This window comes from Lepisosteus platostomus, chromosome 9, assembly GCF_059453375.1.
Source record: "Lepisosteus platostomus isolate fLepPlt1 chromosome 9, fLepPlt1.hap1, whole genome shotgun sequence".
Lineage (NCBI taxonomy): Eukaryota > Metazoa > Chordata > Actinopteri > Semionotiformes > Lepisosteidae > Lepisosteus > Lepisosteus platostomus.
Window position 1 is genome coordinate 54136137 of NC_142619.1, and position 18100 is coordinate 54154236.

General features: G+C 48.8%; 1 protein-coding gene across 2 annotated transcripts in view; it reads left to right on the forward strand.

Moving 5' to 3' along the window:
* The first annotated feature begins 1361 nt into the window (after positions 1-1361).
* Positions 1362-18100, forward strand: part of golgb1 (golgin B1) — a 47017-nt gene continuing 30278 nt past the window's right edge. The window contains exons 1-8 of one of the 2 annotated variants that reach the window (XM_088645621.1): positions 1362-1511; positions 4647-4734; positions 5554-5724; positions 7924-8052; positions 10030-10191; positions 10697-10939; positions 11137-12262; positions 13509-13591. In XM_088645621.1, the coding sequence (XP_088501747.1) occupies positions 4654-4734; positions 5554-5724; positions 7924-8052; positions 10030-10191; positions 10697-10939; positions 11137-12262; positions 13509-13591 (1995 nt within the window). In that variant the 5' untranslated portion in view covers positions 1362-1511; positions 4647-4653. Of the gene's footprint in view, positions 1512-3012; positions 3151-4646; positions 4735-5553; positions 5725-7923; positions 8053-10029; positions 10192-10696; positions 10940-11136; positions 12263-13508; positions 13592-18100 lie in introns of those variants that run through there. The other variant, XM_088645622.1, reaches the window with a different exon arrangement.

An 18100-nucleotide genomic window follows, 5' to 3' on the forward strand; every position in this document is an offset into this window, starting at 1 on the left:
CTGCTGACCTCAAACCGAGTGTAGAATGAATTGAAAAATGAAAAGGTTGCTGGAACTAACTCACCTTAATAACAGTGAGCCGAAGGCCAGATTCCATGTGTCTTAGCTGAGTTCAGACAGGGGCAACAACACATATGGTATATCCAGAATGGATAAGATGGGAAGATGCCCTTCGACTGCTCGGAGCTACCAGCATGCACTGTGACGAAACACTGCACTGCTGGGATTTTCCACCACAAAGGAAACACACATATGACATCGTGTGACTGTCTAATTCCATCTGAGTCATTACTCTAATCCCCTTGAATACGAACCACTGCAGGGCTGCATGACTGGTTCAGAAGCCCAGTTCACCTCCACACGAGGCCCACTGCAAAGCGTTGAATGAATGAAAGCAGGACAGGACACTGTGAGCAGGTGGATTCGACTGCGTGCGGCAGAGGGACAGTGCCAGTTCAAGGATGCTGCTCCGTGGTGCGTGACGTCCTGCTTCTCCTTTCACGAGCCGCCTCGCGGTAACATGGCACTGCTTGTAGGGCCCCCATCTCTGAGCCCCCCCCCAGGTCCAACCGGGACCAGGAATGCGAAAGACAGGAGCACTACTAACTCAGCCTGGGACCCCACTGTCCAGTCCGAGTAAAGACAGGTTCAAAGTTGGGTGGGAAGGTCTGCCTAGAGACCCATGAAGAATGATGGAGTAAATTCCGACTCTGAAAAGGACGATTGGGATTAAATACAGAGAACCCCCGAAAGTGAGTCCCGAAACTCTGTGTCCACCACCCTCTAGCAGTGAGAACAATGAAGGAGAAGGAGAAGAAAGTCCCCGGAGAATAGATAGATAGATACTTTATTGATCCCGTGAGGGAAATTCACTAATCTTGAATCCCTCCAGTCGGCCCCGGAGGTGTCTTTATCTCATGCTCCTCTGGCAGCTGGAAGGGGCGAGGGGGCAGATCGTTGAGGGTGGCGCCCCAAGAAAGGAACTAGGGTTCATGGTGACAGTAGGCCCCATTGGCCCCGAGTTCCCATCTGGCAGTTCAGCAGGTCATGTCACATCAACTCTTCTTCAAGGATCCCCAGTAAATCCGTTCCCACAAACCCTTGTCTGTTGCAGACAAGATGCTCTGGATTCTCTATGCGAATAAGTGATTCCTGATGTTTTTAGGAACACCGATTTTATGTGAAGGACAGAGAGGGCTTTTATCCCACCAATCAAATCTCCCGGGAAGTGCAGTTCGTCTGTCTTCCTCACCGCGGATGCGCTTGTTTTCGTTTTGAACACACTTGTGGAGGTTGCACACCGCCCCTAACCCAGGCACGTTACGTGTAAAAAAGTCTGAGAATTTTCCGACGCCCCCCCCCCAGTCGCAGGCAACATGGCGCTGGCCAATCAGCGCCGAGCAAGTTTAGTTCCGGGATGTTTGATGATGTGGCTGCAGAAGACACCAACACCGAAGCAGGAAAGAAATAAGAAAATAACAACAACAACAGCACCAGGAATCCGCGGACAGGTCAGTTACTGTTCACCTCCACTCCACAACGCGTCACGCGTGGGCTTCGAGTCGCTGTCAGTCCCACAGCAGGACGCGCGGCCTGTCCCCTTTTCAGAATTAAACTACTTGTTTAAAAGCAGGAGTAGACAGCAAGGTTGGTCGATTCGTGGGGGCGACGGCACGCCACCTTGTGACTTTTGTCTTCTCGCGTGGGACTTGCGAATTATTTTCTCTGCGCGCCGAGGTAGTTGCGTTACTAGCCCGCCCGCAAGCGACAGGTGTCCACTGTCCCTCGGGTTTGCGGTCACCCTCGATGCCAGGGGCTGTAGTTAGTCGTCGATAACCGCCTGTCCTCGGTCTTCAGTGGTCGCGGCCGTGAAGCTCGCCCGGGCGGCGTGCGTGGGGTCGGGGTGACGCAGTTCCCTGGACCGAACACGACCGGAGCCCACGGACTGGCCCAGTCTGGGCCCCACTCCCCCAGCCAGCCCCAGAGAAGAGACTGGAAGAGGTGGAAGATGATTAAACATGATCAGCTCATCCCGAACTTAATTGTGTTTTTTCCTTCGAGATTTTGTATATACCGTGGTCCTGAACTTCTTGTGTCCTTTTGACGGCACCATTGGACATACTCCTGATTGGACATGGTCGTTACCGTGTTGCTAGTTTGGTGAATTACCGCTGCTGAGCCTTTTAATTCTCGAGCAGGGAAGACTTGCGAGGGCGCTTGATGGAAGTATTAAAAAAAAAAACCCTCAAAGGCGCCGATAAAGTCAACCCAAGTGGAAACTACTTGTGTGTGTTTTTTGTCAAGCTGACTACAGGAGATGCTTCTTTACACAGAGGGTGGCGGGAGCAGAGAACGGGCTGTCCAGTCACATGGTCGATGCCAGCGCTTTTGCTTCCTTCAAGGAGCAGCTGGATGAGACTCTTGGATCGGTTAGCTTCTGATTAGCAGAATGGCCCCAGATGCGCCCAAAGACCCACCTCTCATTTCTCATTGCTGGTCTACAGAGATCTGCATGGAGTACTGGCACACTGAAGGACATGATTGAAGGCTTAAAACTCCACACTTTGTACTCTTTTTGACTTGCACAATGTTAGCATGCCCAGAGGGGTTGGGCAGCCAGTTGGCCTTGGACCCCTAGAGGTTTCTTTTCTCCTTACAGAGGAGTTTTTGGTTCCTCTCCTCCGTTGTCTTCTGGCCTTTTCTCTTTCTGTATTGTAACGTCACGTACCGTCACGCAGCTTTGTTCAGTGCCTTGGGGAACCTTGTTGTGAAAGGTGCTATATAAAAATAAATTGAATTGAACGTTTCAGTGTGGCTAGACCCGGTCAGTCACTGGACGTGAACCCACACAGGTATGTGTGTGTCTGGGGTTCTCCTCACCCAGGTGCTGAAAAGGCATCGCGGTCAGCCCCCACCCCCCACCCCCCCCGGCCTGCTGGGGTTTCCCCTGTCACCAGGGGGCCGCAGAGGGGCCTGTGAATACTGCACGTCTGATCTCCACAGGGGGCTTGTGTGTTCCCGTCTCCGATCTCTGCTGGGGGGGCACAGCTGGCAGGAGAGAAGCCCTCGCTGTCCGTTGTTCAAGCCCAGCAGTGAAACCGCACCAGGGTGCCAGTGGAACAGGGCTCATGCACTGAGCCAGTGACAGAGGTGACACCCCCGCCCCCTCCAGTCCAGACAGTGTAGAGCTCTGCTGTGATCCTCTTTATGATTCTCGCAGTTTCATCTTTCCTGTCTTGTTCTTCTTCTTCTCCGGTCTCCGCCCCTGGTGTGCCACGCCCCCCTCACCTGCCTACACTGGGCCACGTCCTTGACAACAGGCAGGAAGACACAACCCGGAATGTAATAACATCCTGCAGCTTTAGTCTGAAACCAGTCCTGCTGGCTGCAGAGCACAGGACTGTTTGCAAAGGAGAGGAGGGCACCGGGCCCATATAGCCCATTTAGTTAATTAACTACTGAAAACCAAACAAGCTAGATGATCTCCCTCTGGTTTGTGAACATGCCTTATGTGTGCTGAGTAGACCTCAGTGGAAAATAAAGTTTCGTATTGTGACTTTTCTTGTCGTTTGTTAGCTTAATCTGTGTCATACTGTACTTTATTACTTATTTTAATTGCTTGCGTCACAGAGGTTTTGGTTTTTTGGCCTTTAAGCTAAAATGTTGAATATGTTGCATTTAATTCAGTCTTCGAATGACAGCACAGAGAGGGGCCGGCTGGTTTGTGCATCCAGGAGTTCTCATGCTGTATAAATGAAACTTTTTTTTTAGAAGTCATTCCTACCACATCAGGCAATGTATACAAAGCTTGTTTCTGATAAGCACTATCTCAACTCACAGTACCCGGTCAGGTTTAATGTAAAGCACTCTCAATCAGTCTGTTTTGTAATCCTGTCGGTGCAATCTGAAGATGCCAGTACACGCGTGCGTGCGTGTAGCTTGCAAGCAGTGTGCAGGGGACTCCGTTCAGACTGCTTTACAGTCCTAGGGTTTTCCCTGAAGGTAAAGAATTTGGAAACAGTTTAGAACATACAAATCAATGTAAAAAAAAAAACCAAGATGGTGTTGGAAAGCAATCACAGTGGTTTTAACAAAAGTGCTTAGACAGGAGTCTAAGGAGTGCTGTGTCTCTGCTGTTACCTCAGTACGGTGTTGTGACCAAAGTCCTTATCATATAACCCCTTCCTAGGGGACAGTCCCAGCGCCGAGCGAACGAGGTGTGTCCTGTCCTCAATGATCCTGTGCCTGGAGCATGAAACTAGACGAGAATAATATTAACTTTCATATGGCGCCTTTACAAGTCATCAGCTTCGAAAGAAAAGAACGCTAAAAGCAGAGCTCGCCGTTCTGATTATATTTTTCCTTCACGTCTGCACTTGCTGACGTTCTCCGAGTGGTAGGAAACACAATATTCCCGCGTCAAGCACAGGATGTGGAGGGCAGAAACGGATAAGAACTGTGCATAATGAGATAAAAAAAAAGATTTTGCTTAGTGTTCCAGGTCCACAGTACACGCAGGAGTGAGTAGCTGCGTGTTACTGAAGCTGGGAGGCTTAGCTGGGCTCTCTGCTCTCCAGAACTGGAATAGTTTCCATGGCTGTGCAGAGGGCCCGAGTGTTTGATGCAAGTCCTCTGTGTCCCACCAGGGCGGCGATGCTGAGCCGACTGGCCCAGGGCGTGAACTCTGTCTTACAGGAGCTGTCAGGGGAGGAAAACCCTGAGGGAAGCCCACAGGTGAGAGCCGAACACATGATTCTTCCACCTTCTGCTTAACAGCCCTATCTTTCGAAAAGTCAGAACTAGGTTTCATGGCCCAAATTAAGGTTAGTGGTATATCTCTTCATTAGTAAGACTCTTTTAAATTAGGGTGGGAGTTAAGAGCTGGAATTGCAATGAATTACATGTTAACACATTACAGACCATTAGCTCTATGTCCCAGCATAGCCCTAGAGGACATGGAGCTGACATATGAATTTTTATTCTGTCCTTAAGAGCTTATAAAGTGCAGCTAACAATCACTTAGGGAAGTTGCTCTATTTGCTGTTCTGTGTATAGAAACAGGGTGTCATGGCGGCACGGTGATGAGCACTGCTGCCTCACAGTTCTGGGGCCCTGGGTTGAGTTCCTGGAGTGCTGCTTGCAGGGAGTTTGCATGTTTTCCCCGTGTTCGCATGAGTCTCTTCTGGATTCTCTAGTTTCCTCCCACAGTCCAAAGACATACTGGCTTCTGGGAAAAACTGGCCCTGCTGTGTTTGTGAGTGCGTTTGTGCTTGTGTGTCTGCCCTGTGATGGACGAGCGTCCTGTCCAGGGCGTAGCCCGCCCTGTGCCTGTTGCTTGCCGGGACAGGCTCTGGCAGGGTGTTGAATGGTGAAGGGTAGTGTTGCATGCGCTGTTATGGCCTTTTAGTCTAAAACAGCAAGAAGGCTCATTTTACTGACACAGAAATCAGTTGCTGAATTGCCGAGTGGCGGATGTTGATAGCTGTCCCCCGCATGACGGAAACGTGTCTCTCCTGTTGGCTGAACACCTGACCCTTGACCCTTCCTTCCCAGGATGGCTTGGTCCCGTCGGGCTCTCCTGACGACAGCATGGCCTCCGAGGGTCCCGGCGTGGGGGAGGACGTCCTGGACCGGCTGGCCCAGACGGAGCAGCTGGTGGTCCAGCTCAAGGAGGTCATCCGAGAGAGAGACGCCAAGCTGCAGAGCGCCGAGCGGCAGCTGAAGGTGAGAGAGGGGTGAGAGGGCGCGTGGCCGGAAGAAAGGGCTCGTTTTGAACACAAAGGAATGAGCATCGATTTCAGAGAGAAATTCTCTGATCCTGTGATCCCTGTTACTGTTAATGGAGCTGCTATTGACACAGTAAATTAATATAAATGGGGCTCTTATCGATTATGAATTGAATCGGACTGCCAATATGGAGGCAAGGTATTTAAAGGCGGAACAGGGGTGGTGTTTTTTAAGGAGTTTTGACTAACTTCCTTAAAGTGTTGCCACTTTTTTTATATATATACTGTATAAGAGTTTTATTCAGAGCATCCTGACCTTCTGTGCTCAGAGCTGGGGGGGTGCCTTGTCCTCGCAGACCAAAAACAATTTGAACAAAGTGATCAGGACTGCTGGCAAGATTACCGGCACATCCTTGGACTCAATAACATTTCTGACGGAGCGACATATTAATCTTGCACATAAACACTTAGACGATCCCTCTCACCCACTCTTTTTAGAATAAACGAGCACACCAGCCCTCATCGACCCCCTGCAGGGACAGGAGGGGAGTAGACGATGCAATACACACATTGTTAAATCTGGTCTGGACATCTGGACCAACCAGCGACCTTTGTAAGGATTTTATTTGTTGACGTCTCCTCCGCTTTTAATACAAGACAGCCACTGTTGCTTGCACAGAAGCTCTCAAAGTACTTCAGTCTGAATGGTAACTTGATCAGGTGGGTGCTAGACTTCCTAACTAATAGGTCTCAACAGGTCAGATTGGGGAAGTGCTTATCTGACATTCACTGCACATCAATCGGATCGGCTGTGTCTTGTCCCCTCTGCTGTACATTTTGTACACTAATGATTGCATAAGCAAACACACAGATAGACATCTCATTAAGTTTGCTGATGGCACAGCCCTGGTCAGTTTATTAAGGGACACAGAATACCATCATGGGCCCATTCTAAATGATTTTACTAACTGGTGCAATGAGTTCGCCCTAAAGTTAAATGTTTCAAAAACAAAGGAACTGGTTATTGATTTTACGAAAAATACCACACCCCCTCAACCCACTATAATTGATGGTCAGCCTGTTGAAATTGTCGATGACTATAAGTACTTGGGACTTGGTCATTGACAAAAAAATAAAAGGGGAAAAATGTTGTGAAACTATAAAAAACGCCAATGGAGACTCTTCTTTCTTAGGAAACTCAGTTACTTTCAGGAAGATAAAACTATTCTTACACTTTTCTACAAATCATTGAAAGTGTCTTAACATACTGCTTCACTTGTTGGTTTGGCAACATAAGTATCAGTAGTTGCAATAGGCTGGGTAAATGAGTGAAAATGAGTGGCAAAATAATCGGGAATAATCAAATCAACTTAAGCATCCTTTACAAACAGAGGGTGACTAAGAAAGCCAAAAGCATCAGGGAGTGTGTGTGTCTCACCCCCTCCTTTGTGAATTCACACTTCTCCCATCTGGGAGACACCTCTCTGCCCCCAGGTGTAAAACCAACAGACTCGGGAAATCTTTCATTCCCACTGCAATTACACTCTTAAACAATGCAAAGAAACTACCTTGTCTCCTGTTTGTTATCTCCTGTAACACTACTGTGTTTTCTTTCCTTTTGATGATGTTTATTAGTCTTTGTTTTGTTTTACGGCACAGTCAAACACATTTCCCCTAGGGGACAATAAAGCTTGAATTGAAATGAATATGGTCTCCTACCCTCTGTACCCTCTGGGAAGAGGAACCAGATCCCTGTATAAAGGCTAAGACTGCATTTACTTCCTTTATACCTATAAACATTCCATTATTCATTAATGAAAAAAAACATTTACAGGTAGGGATCTTATTATTGTTAATATGATCGTTTTTAGATTCTTTACCAGCTAATCGCCTGTTTTTTAATCTTGAGGTGCTGGAAGAGTTCTGATGGGGTGATGTTGTGAAATGTTGTCCTGTTGTATTATTGCCTTATATGTCATGTGTTTTGAGCTCTTGATGTGCAAGACAGATTCCCTTAGGGGCAATAAATGTTAATTCAAGATTCTGTTCAAGGATGAGAGCTGGAGAAGGATGTCGGGAGGGCAGAGAACTCTTTTCAGCTTAAACTGTGGCTCTAGAGGAGATCTAGAAGGGAGGAGAGGCGATATTGGAAGATTTAAATGCAGAGTCAGGCTGTAATTCCCTCTCTGTCTTCCAGGAGGAGCGTGAGGCGGCAGATGCAAAGCTGTCCAAGCTCAAGCTGCAGGCCAAGGCCAAGGTGGTCACCCTCAACAAGCAGATCGAGGAGCTGAAGGGCCAGGGGCGGCCCAGCGCTGAGGGCAGCCAGGTGAGGGCAGAGAGAGGGGCAGCTCACACTGCCCCTTGTGGCCTGGAGGAGAAAGACCAGGCTCTCCGCAGCTTGTGTAAGAACGGAAGAAAAGTTCCAAAAGGAGAGGAGGTCACTTCACCCAGCTTGCCTGTTTGGTAGTTAGTAGCTTTATTGATCCAAAAATCTCATCCAGCCATTTCTTCCAAGACCCCAAGTTATCATCTTCAAAAACATTGCTGGATAATTTGTTCTATACTCCCACTCTTGTTACATGTGTAACGATTGTGTGTTACATACTGCAATACCCGTAAGAAGTATCTGTCTTAAGTTTATTTCCCCTAATAAGTGCCTGCTGTTATCAAGCATTTGCTACACTTTTTGTTCCTGCTAATGTAAAAATATAGTTATTGTTTATTACCTTCACTTTTTTAGTTTTTGCTAGGAGTTTTACTGTGTCTTTCGAATAGGATAAAATATACAGAGCCTTGGAAAAGTATTCAGACCTTTTAAAAGGTTTCAAATGTTGCTGGATTGCAAATGATACTTACGCATCCTTATCCAATCTGTTTTTTTTGCAAACTCACATGCTTAACCCGAACATTTTTAAAGACAGAATTAGTTATTTGTCAGCAGATCGCGTAAAGAAAGTAAAAAAATGACTTATGGAAAATAAGAAATGCAGCTTGCATAAGTATTCAGGCCCCATTTACACAGGTGGAAGAAATTGGAAGGATCTAATTGCCTCTTATAATGAATTTTGTTCTGTTTTATATATAGCTGCTGTGAGAGGAGCTGTGTGTGAGAGCACAGTGCTTGGGTTGGGAAGTGCAAATTAGAGAGCAAAACTAAACATCAGAGAATAAATTGCCATTTTCGCCGTCCTGTTTGAGCCACTGTTCCAACACAGGTAGTAACTACTGCCCCACAGACAGTGTGGGCACAATATGTAGGGGTCTCTTTTTAATAAACTAAATGGCTGGAAGTGTCAGAAATATTTGTTTAGGGTTTGTTTCCACCTTGTGTGGAGTAAATGACAATAGAATGAGAGTCTATAGGATGTCCCACAAAGATAGCGGACTGTCTAAAGATAAAGACACAAATGTGTGTGCGGGGGGGGGGGGGGATTCACACTGCTGGGGTGTTGTCTTCAGGGCATGCAGATGCCATTTAGAGCCTCTGATCTGTCAGTGTGGTTGGAACTCTGGAATAATAATAATAATAATAATTGCTTACACTTATATAGCCCTTTTCTGGACACTCCACTCAAAGAGCTTTACAGGTAATGGGGACTCCCCTCCACCACCACCAATGTGTAGCATCCACCTGGATGATGCGACGGCAGCCATAGTGCGCCAGAACGCTCACCACACATCAGCTATCAGTGGGGAGGAGAGCAGAGTAATGTAGCCAATTCATAGAGGGGGAGTATTAGGAGGCCATGATTGGTAAGGGCCAATTGGAAATTTGGCCAGGACACTGGGGTTACACCCCTACTCTTTTCGAGAAGCGCCCTGGGATTTTTAATGACCACAGAGAGTCAGGACCTCGGTTTTACGTCTCATCCGAAGGACGGCGCCTGTTTACAGTACAGTATCCCCGTCACTATACTGGGGCATTAGGACCCACATGGACCACAGGGTGAGCACCCCCTGCTGGCCCCACTAACACCTCTTCCAGCAGCAACCTTAGTTTTTCCCAGGAGGTCTCCCATCCAGGTACTGACCAGGCTCACACCTGCTTAGCTTCAGTGGGTTGCCAGTTGTGAGTTGCAGGGTGATATGGCTGCTGGAATGATGTCACTTGGTAAGTCTTGTGAGGGCTGTGTAAGTTCAGAAGACACGCTGCATCTTACTGAATTCTGTTCTCCGGGGGCACGACAAAATCTCATCCTTCTAGGGAAGGGATGTTTCTCCCTTTTTCCACTGGTGTCCTTTTTTCTTGGCTATCAACCATGCCAGTTTTGTTTCCTAATCCTCCCTCTCCTCTCTTCTTCAGAGTCCTGATGTCTCTCTCTCCCTGGCCCCGGGGCTGGAGGAGGAGCTGCAGCAGCTTCGGCTCCGCCTCCAGGAGGAGGAGTCTGTGAGCAGGACCCTCCGGGAGCAGCTCGAGGTGTCTGAGCAGCGCCTGCGTGAAAAGGAGGAGTCACATGCTGAGCAGGTAAGGAATTGGGAGGAGTTCGGGCCCAGCTTTGCACGATTTGTTTTGAAAACCCAAGTACCACTTTTATTGAAGTGCTGCTGCTCTGCTACATTTTTATTGGGAGTCCCTTTGAGGTGCATGGCTATTCCTCTATTGCTTCCGTCCATCATCAGAAATATGCTAATCCCTGATAAGGGTTTTGGCAATCTGGACCCTATCCTGGAGGGATGATGTGGGGTGGGATACTGTCAGAGAGTACACTCACGTTTGCACAAAGCAAGTAAAGGGATGCCAGCTAACCGTCTTTGGAAGGTGGGGAGAAACAGGAGCACCCAGAGAAAACTGGAGCAAACTGTTGGAGAGCAGGCAGGCTTCACACATAAGGCACCCTGGTCTGGAATTGAACCCTGGACCTAAGAGTTGTCAGACGGCAGCACTGTCCTGCTTGATTATTGCCCTGCACTTTAGTATTGCCCTGTCCCGTACGGGGTGTTGAATGTGCGCGCGCTGCTCTCTTCCTCAGCTGCGTGTGCTCCAGGCGGTGGTGTGCGAGAAGGACGCGCGCTTCCAGGAGCAGGTGCAGAGACACGAGGAGGAGCTGCTGAGAGCGGCCGCGCGGAGCCAGGCCCAGACCGACTCCGAGCTGCAGCAGGCCCTGCGCGCCGCCCAGCGCCGCACCGAGGAGCTGGAGGAGTCCCTGCGCTCCCGCTCCCAGGTGCTGGAGGTGCTGCAGCAGGAGATCCTCAGCGCCGACCAGCAGAAACAGGTACAGCGTGTTGAGGAACGGTCAGGTTAACAGTGGGACCGATGTTGAGAGACGGACGGACTGAACCGTTTGATAAGTAGAAGGAAAAGACGCTTGTGTGGACCGAAGCTTGCAAACGGAGAGGGACGGGAGCACGTGACGTCTGACCCAGTGCTGAGCTGTTGTCTTCATCCCGCCTCCCCCTTTTCTGCCTGTAGATCCTGACTGCACAGTTCAGACAAATGGAGGCAGAGCTGGCGGAGGCCGGGAGGCAGCGGGAGGAGCAGCAGCAGCGCTGGGCGGACGAGGCTGCCAAGGCAGAGGCGCAGCTGGCTGAACTGAGAGGGAGGCTGGAGGCAGCAGAGGGAGAGCGAGCTGAGACGGCTAAGAGAGAGGAAGAGGAGGCAGCAGAGATATCCTTCCTCAGGGAGAGGCTGGAGGCAGCAGAAAGAGAGAGGGACGAGGCTGTGAGGAGAGAGAGGGGCGAGGCTGCCAGGAGGGAGGCAGAGCTGGTCTCCCTCTCTGAGAAACTGGAGGCAGCAGAAGGAGAGAGAGACGAGGCTGTGAGGAGAGAGAGAGACGAGGCTGCCAGGAGGGAGGCAGAGCTGGTCTCCCTCTCTGAGAAACTGGAGGCAGCACAAGGAGAGAGAGACGAGGCTGTCAGGAGGGAGGCAGAGCTGGTCTCCCTCTCTGAGAAACTGGAGGCAGCAGAAGGAGAGAGAGACGAGGCTGTGAAGAGAGAGAGAGACGAGGCTGTCAGGAGGGAGGCAGAGCTGGTCTCCCTCTCTGAGAAACTGGAGGCAGCAGAAGGAGAGAGAGACGAGGCTGCCAGGAGGGAGGCAGAGCTGGTCTCCCTCTCTGAGAAACTGGAGGCAGCAGAAGGAGAGAGAGACGAGGCTGTGAGGAGAGAGAGAGACGAGGCTTCCAGGAGGGAGGCAGAACTTACTGACTTGAGAGAGAGGCTAGAGATGGCAGAAAGAGGGAGAGAAGCAGCTCTGGAGAGGAAGGATGGTGAGGCAGAGGAGGCTGACGGGGAGAAGGATCACTCCGATCTTGCAGGAAGACTGGAAGCAGCCGAGAGGGAGAGAGTCGAGGCAAGGCTGCAGAGGAAGGCCCTGGCCGAGCTGTGGGGGGGCCTTTGCACTCTGACAGGTCTACCTCCAGAAGAGAGGGAGGAAGAGAAGGGAGAGGGCCCTTCCCTGCCTTCCGACCCGGGGCAGTGTTTGTCGGCCCTGCAGGGGGCGCTCCGAGCTCTGGAAACAAAGCTGAGCAGTCTGAGCGAAGAGAAGCGGGAGAGCGAGGCTCGCTGCTCTGAGCTAGCGCAGTCTCTGGAGGCTCTGCAAGGTGAGTCACAGTAAGGAGCTCTGAGGGCACTCACCCATCACAAGGCCCTCGGGGCAAATCTAGTCTGCTCTGAGTCTGGAGATGTCACACCTCTGACCAGAAATCAAGCACAAATTCCCAACAGCACAAGAAGCATGGACTCGGCAGCATCATTTAGTAGGGCCTTATGCAGATGCTCACCGAGAGGTCTGATATTCATACCGCATGTCCGAAATCAGTGTGGGGAAATTGGATCATTCCACTTGCTCTCTGGGGATTGATCATTTTCAGAGTACAAACAGAGTGGTCTTGAGGGACTGGGACCACCTTGTTTGTCTATTTCCCTGTTCCTAAGGCCTCTGCTTGGAATAAAGACAGAGGGTACAGCAGAGACGCGCTTATCTGACTTGCGCTTATCCGTCATGGCCAATCACCATTGTGTACAGTATATACCATACGCTATGCGTGTGCGTGCATAATATTTTGCAGCGATGCTGCGCTATCGCGTACTGCCATTGACGTAGCTTCGCTTGCTGATTTCGCGCGCATGATTATTATTTTTCCTATTGTATTTTCGAAGCGGCACTAGCTTACGTTGAACAACAAGAGGAGGCAACTGCTACTGATGTCACTTTGCCACAGGGAAGAGAAGCACATCCGGGAAACAGATTCCAATCACTCATTTTTTAAATAATAACTAACAATAACTCTGTACTCTGTTATTTTAGTCTTGTAGTAGATTAATAAACCAGATTTCATACTTACACTGTGCTTCCATTTATCTATGATTTGTCTACTCAGTTTCTGCATTATCTGACACACTAAAGGTCCCGTTTAGGTTGGATAACCGTGACTCTACTGTATTTAGATTTGACACAATGGGAGTTGTTATAGGTTAAGTTCCTTATGGTGGCAGTGGAATTCACCTACATGTGTATATTTTCTGAAGGAAGTCATGGTCGTAATAATTGATGAGAGGCCTTATTAGTCATCACTCAGTGTGCATCCCTGTAACATTGGAATGGTTCATGGTGTAGGGGAATGTGCGCTGTAGTTTGCATGGGTTTGTACTGACTTGAGGGGAGGAGGCTGGAAGATCCATAGAGGCTTACTTCTGAAAAAGAGCTCTCAAAGGCAATCGGAGTCTCTGCAGGATTTTATTTGGACTCCCACCTGCACTTAGGGAGCATGGGGGAAATAGGTCATCATTTCACTTTTTAAATTCTGATCCTCTCCAGTGCTGATCAGAGTTACTCTCTTGTTTCAGGACAACTGCACAAGAGCATTGCAGAGGGGGAGGAGTCAGCTGCAAGGATCCAACAGCTGGAGGAGCAAATCATCACCTGGCAGGTGAGCAGAGGGCGGGGTTTGGGGCCGGGAGGGAGTCCGGATTGGCTGATTGGCTTTCATCTCTAAGCGTTCTTGTGTTCTTAAGTCTTTGCAACAAGATCAATTAATATCATGGTGATAAGATTAGTACACACTGGAAGAACCATGCATGTGCTGCACTTGGGTAAAACAAAAAATAAGAATTAAAATAACAATAATTGCTTATACTTATATAGCGCTTTTCTGGACACTCCACTCAAAGCGCTTTACAGGTAATGGGGACTCTCCTCCACCACCACCAGTGTGCAGAATCCACCTGGATGATACACATTACCAATAACCAAATCACATTGCCTTTCGGAGAGTTAAGAACACCCATTGCAATACAGTGTTAGAAGAATATCAATTCAGTTCAATTCAAAGGGCTGAATACCAATTAATTACAGTGTTGCCAAAGCATATACAGTACAGTGCCTTGAAAAAAGTATTCAGCCCCCATCCCTTTTTTCACACTGAAGAATCTTACAGCCTGGAATTAGATTTTTTTCGAATGGGAATTTTTATCTGTGAGTCACACATTCATCTTCTCAGTCAGAGTCCCCCCCCCCCCCCCAAAAAAAAGAAAGATAATAGTAACCATAAATTAAGAAAAACTAAAAAACTGAACTAGAATAAGTATTCATCCTCCTTGGTCAATTCTCAGTTGAAACGCCTCTGGCTGCTATTGCTTTTTGGAGAATCCTCCGTTAACTTTGCACACGGAGATGGAGCGATATTTGTCCATTCCTCCTCGCAAAGTTGTTCAGGATGGGTCGGGTTAGTTCAGGAGCGGCGATGGCGGTGTTGCCGAAGATTTCCAGCGGGATTAAGGTCAGGACTGGGTCACTCAAGGACATCATTCTAAGCCTCTGCAGTGTTGCTCTTGCAGCGCACTTTGGATCACTGTCCTGTTGAAAGACAGACTTCCTCCCCAGTTTGAACTTTTTGTCCCAGTGTAGCAGCCTTTGGTCCTGTATCTGTCTGTGATGTCCACCAGTCATCTTCCCTTCGTTCCAGACGAGGTTGCCAGTCCCTGCTGCTGAAAAGCATCCCAGTAACACACTGCCGCCCCCCCCATACCTCGCCGTGGGGATGGTGTCACCTGGCTGTTGGGCAGTGTTTGATTCGCGTCATGCGTACCGCTTAGCATGTATACTAAAGAAAGTTTCGCTTCCGTCTTTGCAGTATCTTCTGTGTGGCGTTTTGTAAACTCCTTGCGGGCAAGGATATGTTTTTTTTCAGCCAGGGGTTCTTCCCTGCAACCCTTCCATAGAGGCCCTTTTTGTGGAAAGCCTGGTGTCCATTATCTTCCATCGTTCAATGTCACAGTAGCTTCTCTGATAAGCGCCTTTGTCCAGCAGCTACGTTTAGGGGGACAAGTCTGATCTAAGATAACATCGCCTTATTGGCCACTTACAGTTTCTTGAATTAGGAATTTGTCCTTTCGCATACCCCAGAGACACACCGACAGGGAGAGAAGCTGGGGGTCAGAGCACAGGGTCAGCCATTTATACAGCACCCCTGGAGCAGCTGGGGTGAAGGGCTCAGGGGCCCAACAGAGTAGGATTCCTCTGCCGGCCGCGGGATTTGAACCGGCAGCCTTCCAGCCACAGGCGCAGATCCTGAGCCACAGAGCCACCGTGTGGCTGTAGTTTCATACTTCTTCCACTCCTGTACAAGGGGCTGCACTGAGCTCCGAGGGAGGGTCTCAGCAATGCTGCCCTTCCCGAGATTTGCGCCTCCCTGTAATCATGTAATCTCTGGCTTGTTTGGAATGCTCTTTCATCTTCATTTTCAAGACTTTTTTTTTGGGGGGAAAGTCTGCCATGCTGTAGGACCTCACAGAGAGAGGTATTTATATTTACAAAAGAATTGATAACAGGTGATCTACTCATTTCTTACACATAGTGGGGGCAATCAACAAATTGTGTGACTTTTGAGGTCATGTATTGCATGAGTCCATTATCAATGTAATCGTTTCTGTTTTTCATTTTAAGTCAGTTGTGGAAAGGGTTTGTTTTTAACATAGTATGCAATACTTTATGGATCAGCACCATAAAATCCTGCTTCAGTTTATTTCAGTTTCAGAATCTGTAGCAACAAAATGTGAAAAATGTTTTGGGGGCTGAATACTTTTTCAAGACACTGTATGATTAACACGGCCTTTACAGTAGAAACGAATTATTGGACATTTACGTATATCGCATATAACCTTGTGAGGCAGGCTCACTGCCTGTTCCTCAGGCTGTAACGTTATTCGTGCCAATAAGGTTCTTTGAATTTGAAAGAATTCTGTACTTGCTGAGGCCGACTTCCTAGTGCTTTTGCTTACAGCAGGTAAAACGGAGTTTTTGCCGATTGTGATGCCTGAATGTGCTGGTTAGCAAACCCGAGCTCTCGGGTATAATGCCCCAACACGTGCACACAGTTGGGAAGCGGTAATGCCGAGAGGGACACTGATCTGCAGTAGCTTAACTCATAAGTAGATAACGGCTCAGAGCCTGCGAACGAATCTGATTGAATCCCCATAGAGGCAGGGCTCAGCTGTGCATTTGCACAACACACTGCCTGCCTTATAGGCACACTCGCCCGTATCCACGCTTGATAGTTTAGGGCAGCAGTGTGGAGCAGTGGTTAGTGTCCTGGACTCGTAAATAAGGTTGCGGGTTCAAATCTGCTGTGCTACAAACGCTGCTGTTGTAATACCCAGCTATATAAATGGGTGCAAACGTAAGTCGCTTTGGATAAAAGCATCAGACAAATAATTTAGTAGGTAGTAAGTAAATTGATGGACAGATCTACAGTAGGGAGTTCCTTTTTGTACTTATTTGAGCAAAATCTAGCAGTTGCATGGCTGTCACAACGTTGAAAGCGCCGGGTGATGTACTGTCTCAGCTTCTCATTGTCCTTTTAAGGTGTCAGGGAAGCTGAGAGCTAGGAGGGAGTCACTGAATTGTTCTCACCCCTCTAAACTTCTATTACTGCACAGCCTTCACTGAAGTGTTAATAAGAAGCATCTTAATCTGCAAGTAAAAACCTTAAACCCCAGATTGGGAGGGATTAGAGGCAGCAGTTACCAGGTTGTTCACAGCAGAGGGACTTGCTGTGGTTTAACGTGGTCTGAAGGGATGTGGAGTTCTACTCCAGTAGAGTCTTAGTGTAACCTGCAGATGTAGGTAGCTAACGGGGGGGGGGGGCATTTAAAAGATAAAAATACATGTCCTCTGATGCATTTTTCAGGTTTGTAAATGAGAAGGTTAGCAAACTCTGTTATGAATCAGAAGTTTGTTGCTTTGGCCCTTCTTAATAGCATTTCAGGCAGATTGTCCAGTTTAAACATGAATTTAAAATAAGCATTCTCTCCGGGATATATTTAAGCTTGTCAACTGAGTGCTGCGCAAGTTCGAGCAAGCAGCTGAGTACTCCTTTTAAAGTACTGTGGCTATCCCACGTTCGCCTTTCGTTGCCTTTCATGCATTGCAGTTTCCTAAAGCTAAGCGAGGACACAGGCAGTCCACCCACACCCAGTCCTCATCTAATTCGCTCACCAACAGGGCAGGGATCCCCTCTCGAGGGAAGCCGCCCGCCCCCTGACTCCTCTCTCTAATCTCCCTGCGATGTGTGCAGAAACATGTCACCCTGTCTCACCCTGTTTCCTCACGCCCAGGCCCTCTCTCTGGAACAATCCCAGTAATCTCCCCACAAGTCACCCCCCCCGACTCCAGGCTACAGGCCCGCTGCTATTTCCGAGTGTTTAAGCCCGTTGCTGCGACAGTATTGGTGTTGATGCATGCAGCAGGTCTGCAGGTCAGCAGAGCGTCCTGCCCAGGAGAGCTGGCACAGCCCAGCTCTCTGACCCATCTCCTCTGCCATGCCAGCCGAGCTCCAGCAGAGCCGGTACCACTGGAGCGTGCCAGTCCCAGCTGCTCTAGGAGTGTTTTTCCCCCATGCTGGGTACCTCTCCTGCCTTATACTCCGAATCAACTTCCTGCATGGCCTGCTCATTGGAACCAAGGGACCTGGAAGCAGGATTGGAGGGAGAAAGTCAGCGAGACCTGGGTGCGGAGTTTACACTGAATTCAGGAGCACTGTGTTAAATTGAATGGAAGGCCATGTTCTCAGGGGAGCAGAACTTTAAAAAGCACGATTAAAGCGCTTTGTGACGGTGCCCAACTTAAGCTTCCTGGCTGCAGATCCGGATCTGGGGGTGGAGAGGGGTGTGGAGTCTATTACAGTCTTTTTTTTTTTCCCCCACTGTGTGGGTGTGAGTTAAACAGGGTGAGGTGCAAAAGTATCCAGAGAGAGTTAGTGTTCACACGCAGGGAGAGGTGGGGAGGGTCAGTATCATCATGGAAGGACTCGCTGTCACTTCAAATACTTCAGACCTTGTGAAATTAGCTGAGACAAACTCAGAGGAGGCCGATCAGATTATCCTGATCTGCAGCTTCTAGTAAACAAAACCTTAAACTCCCACTGTCACACTGAAGCAGG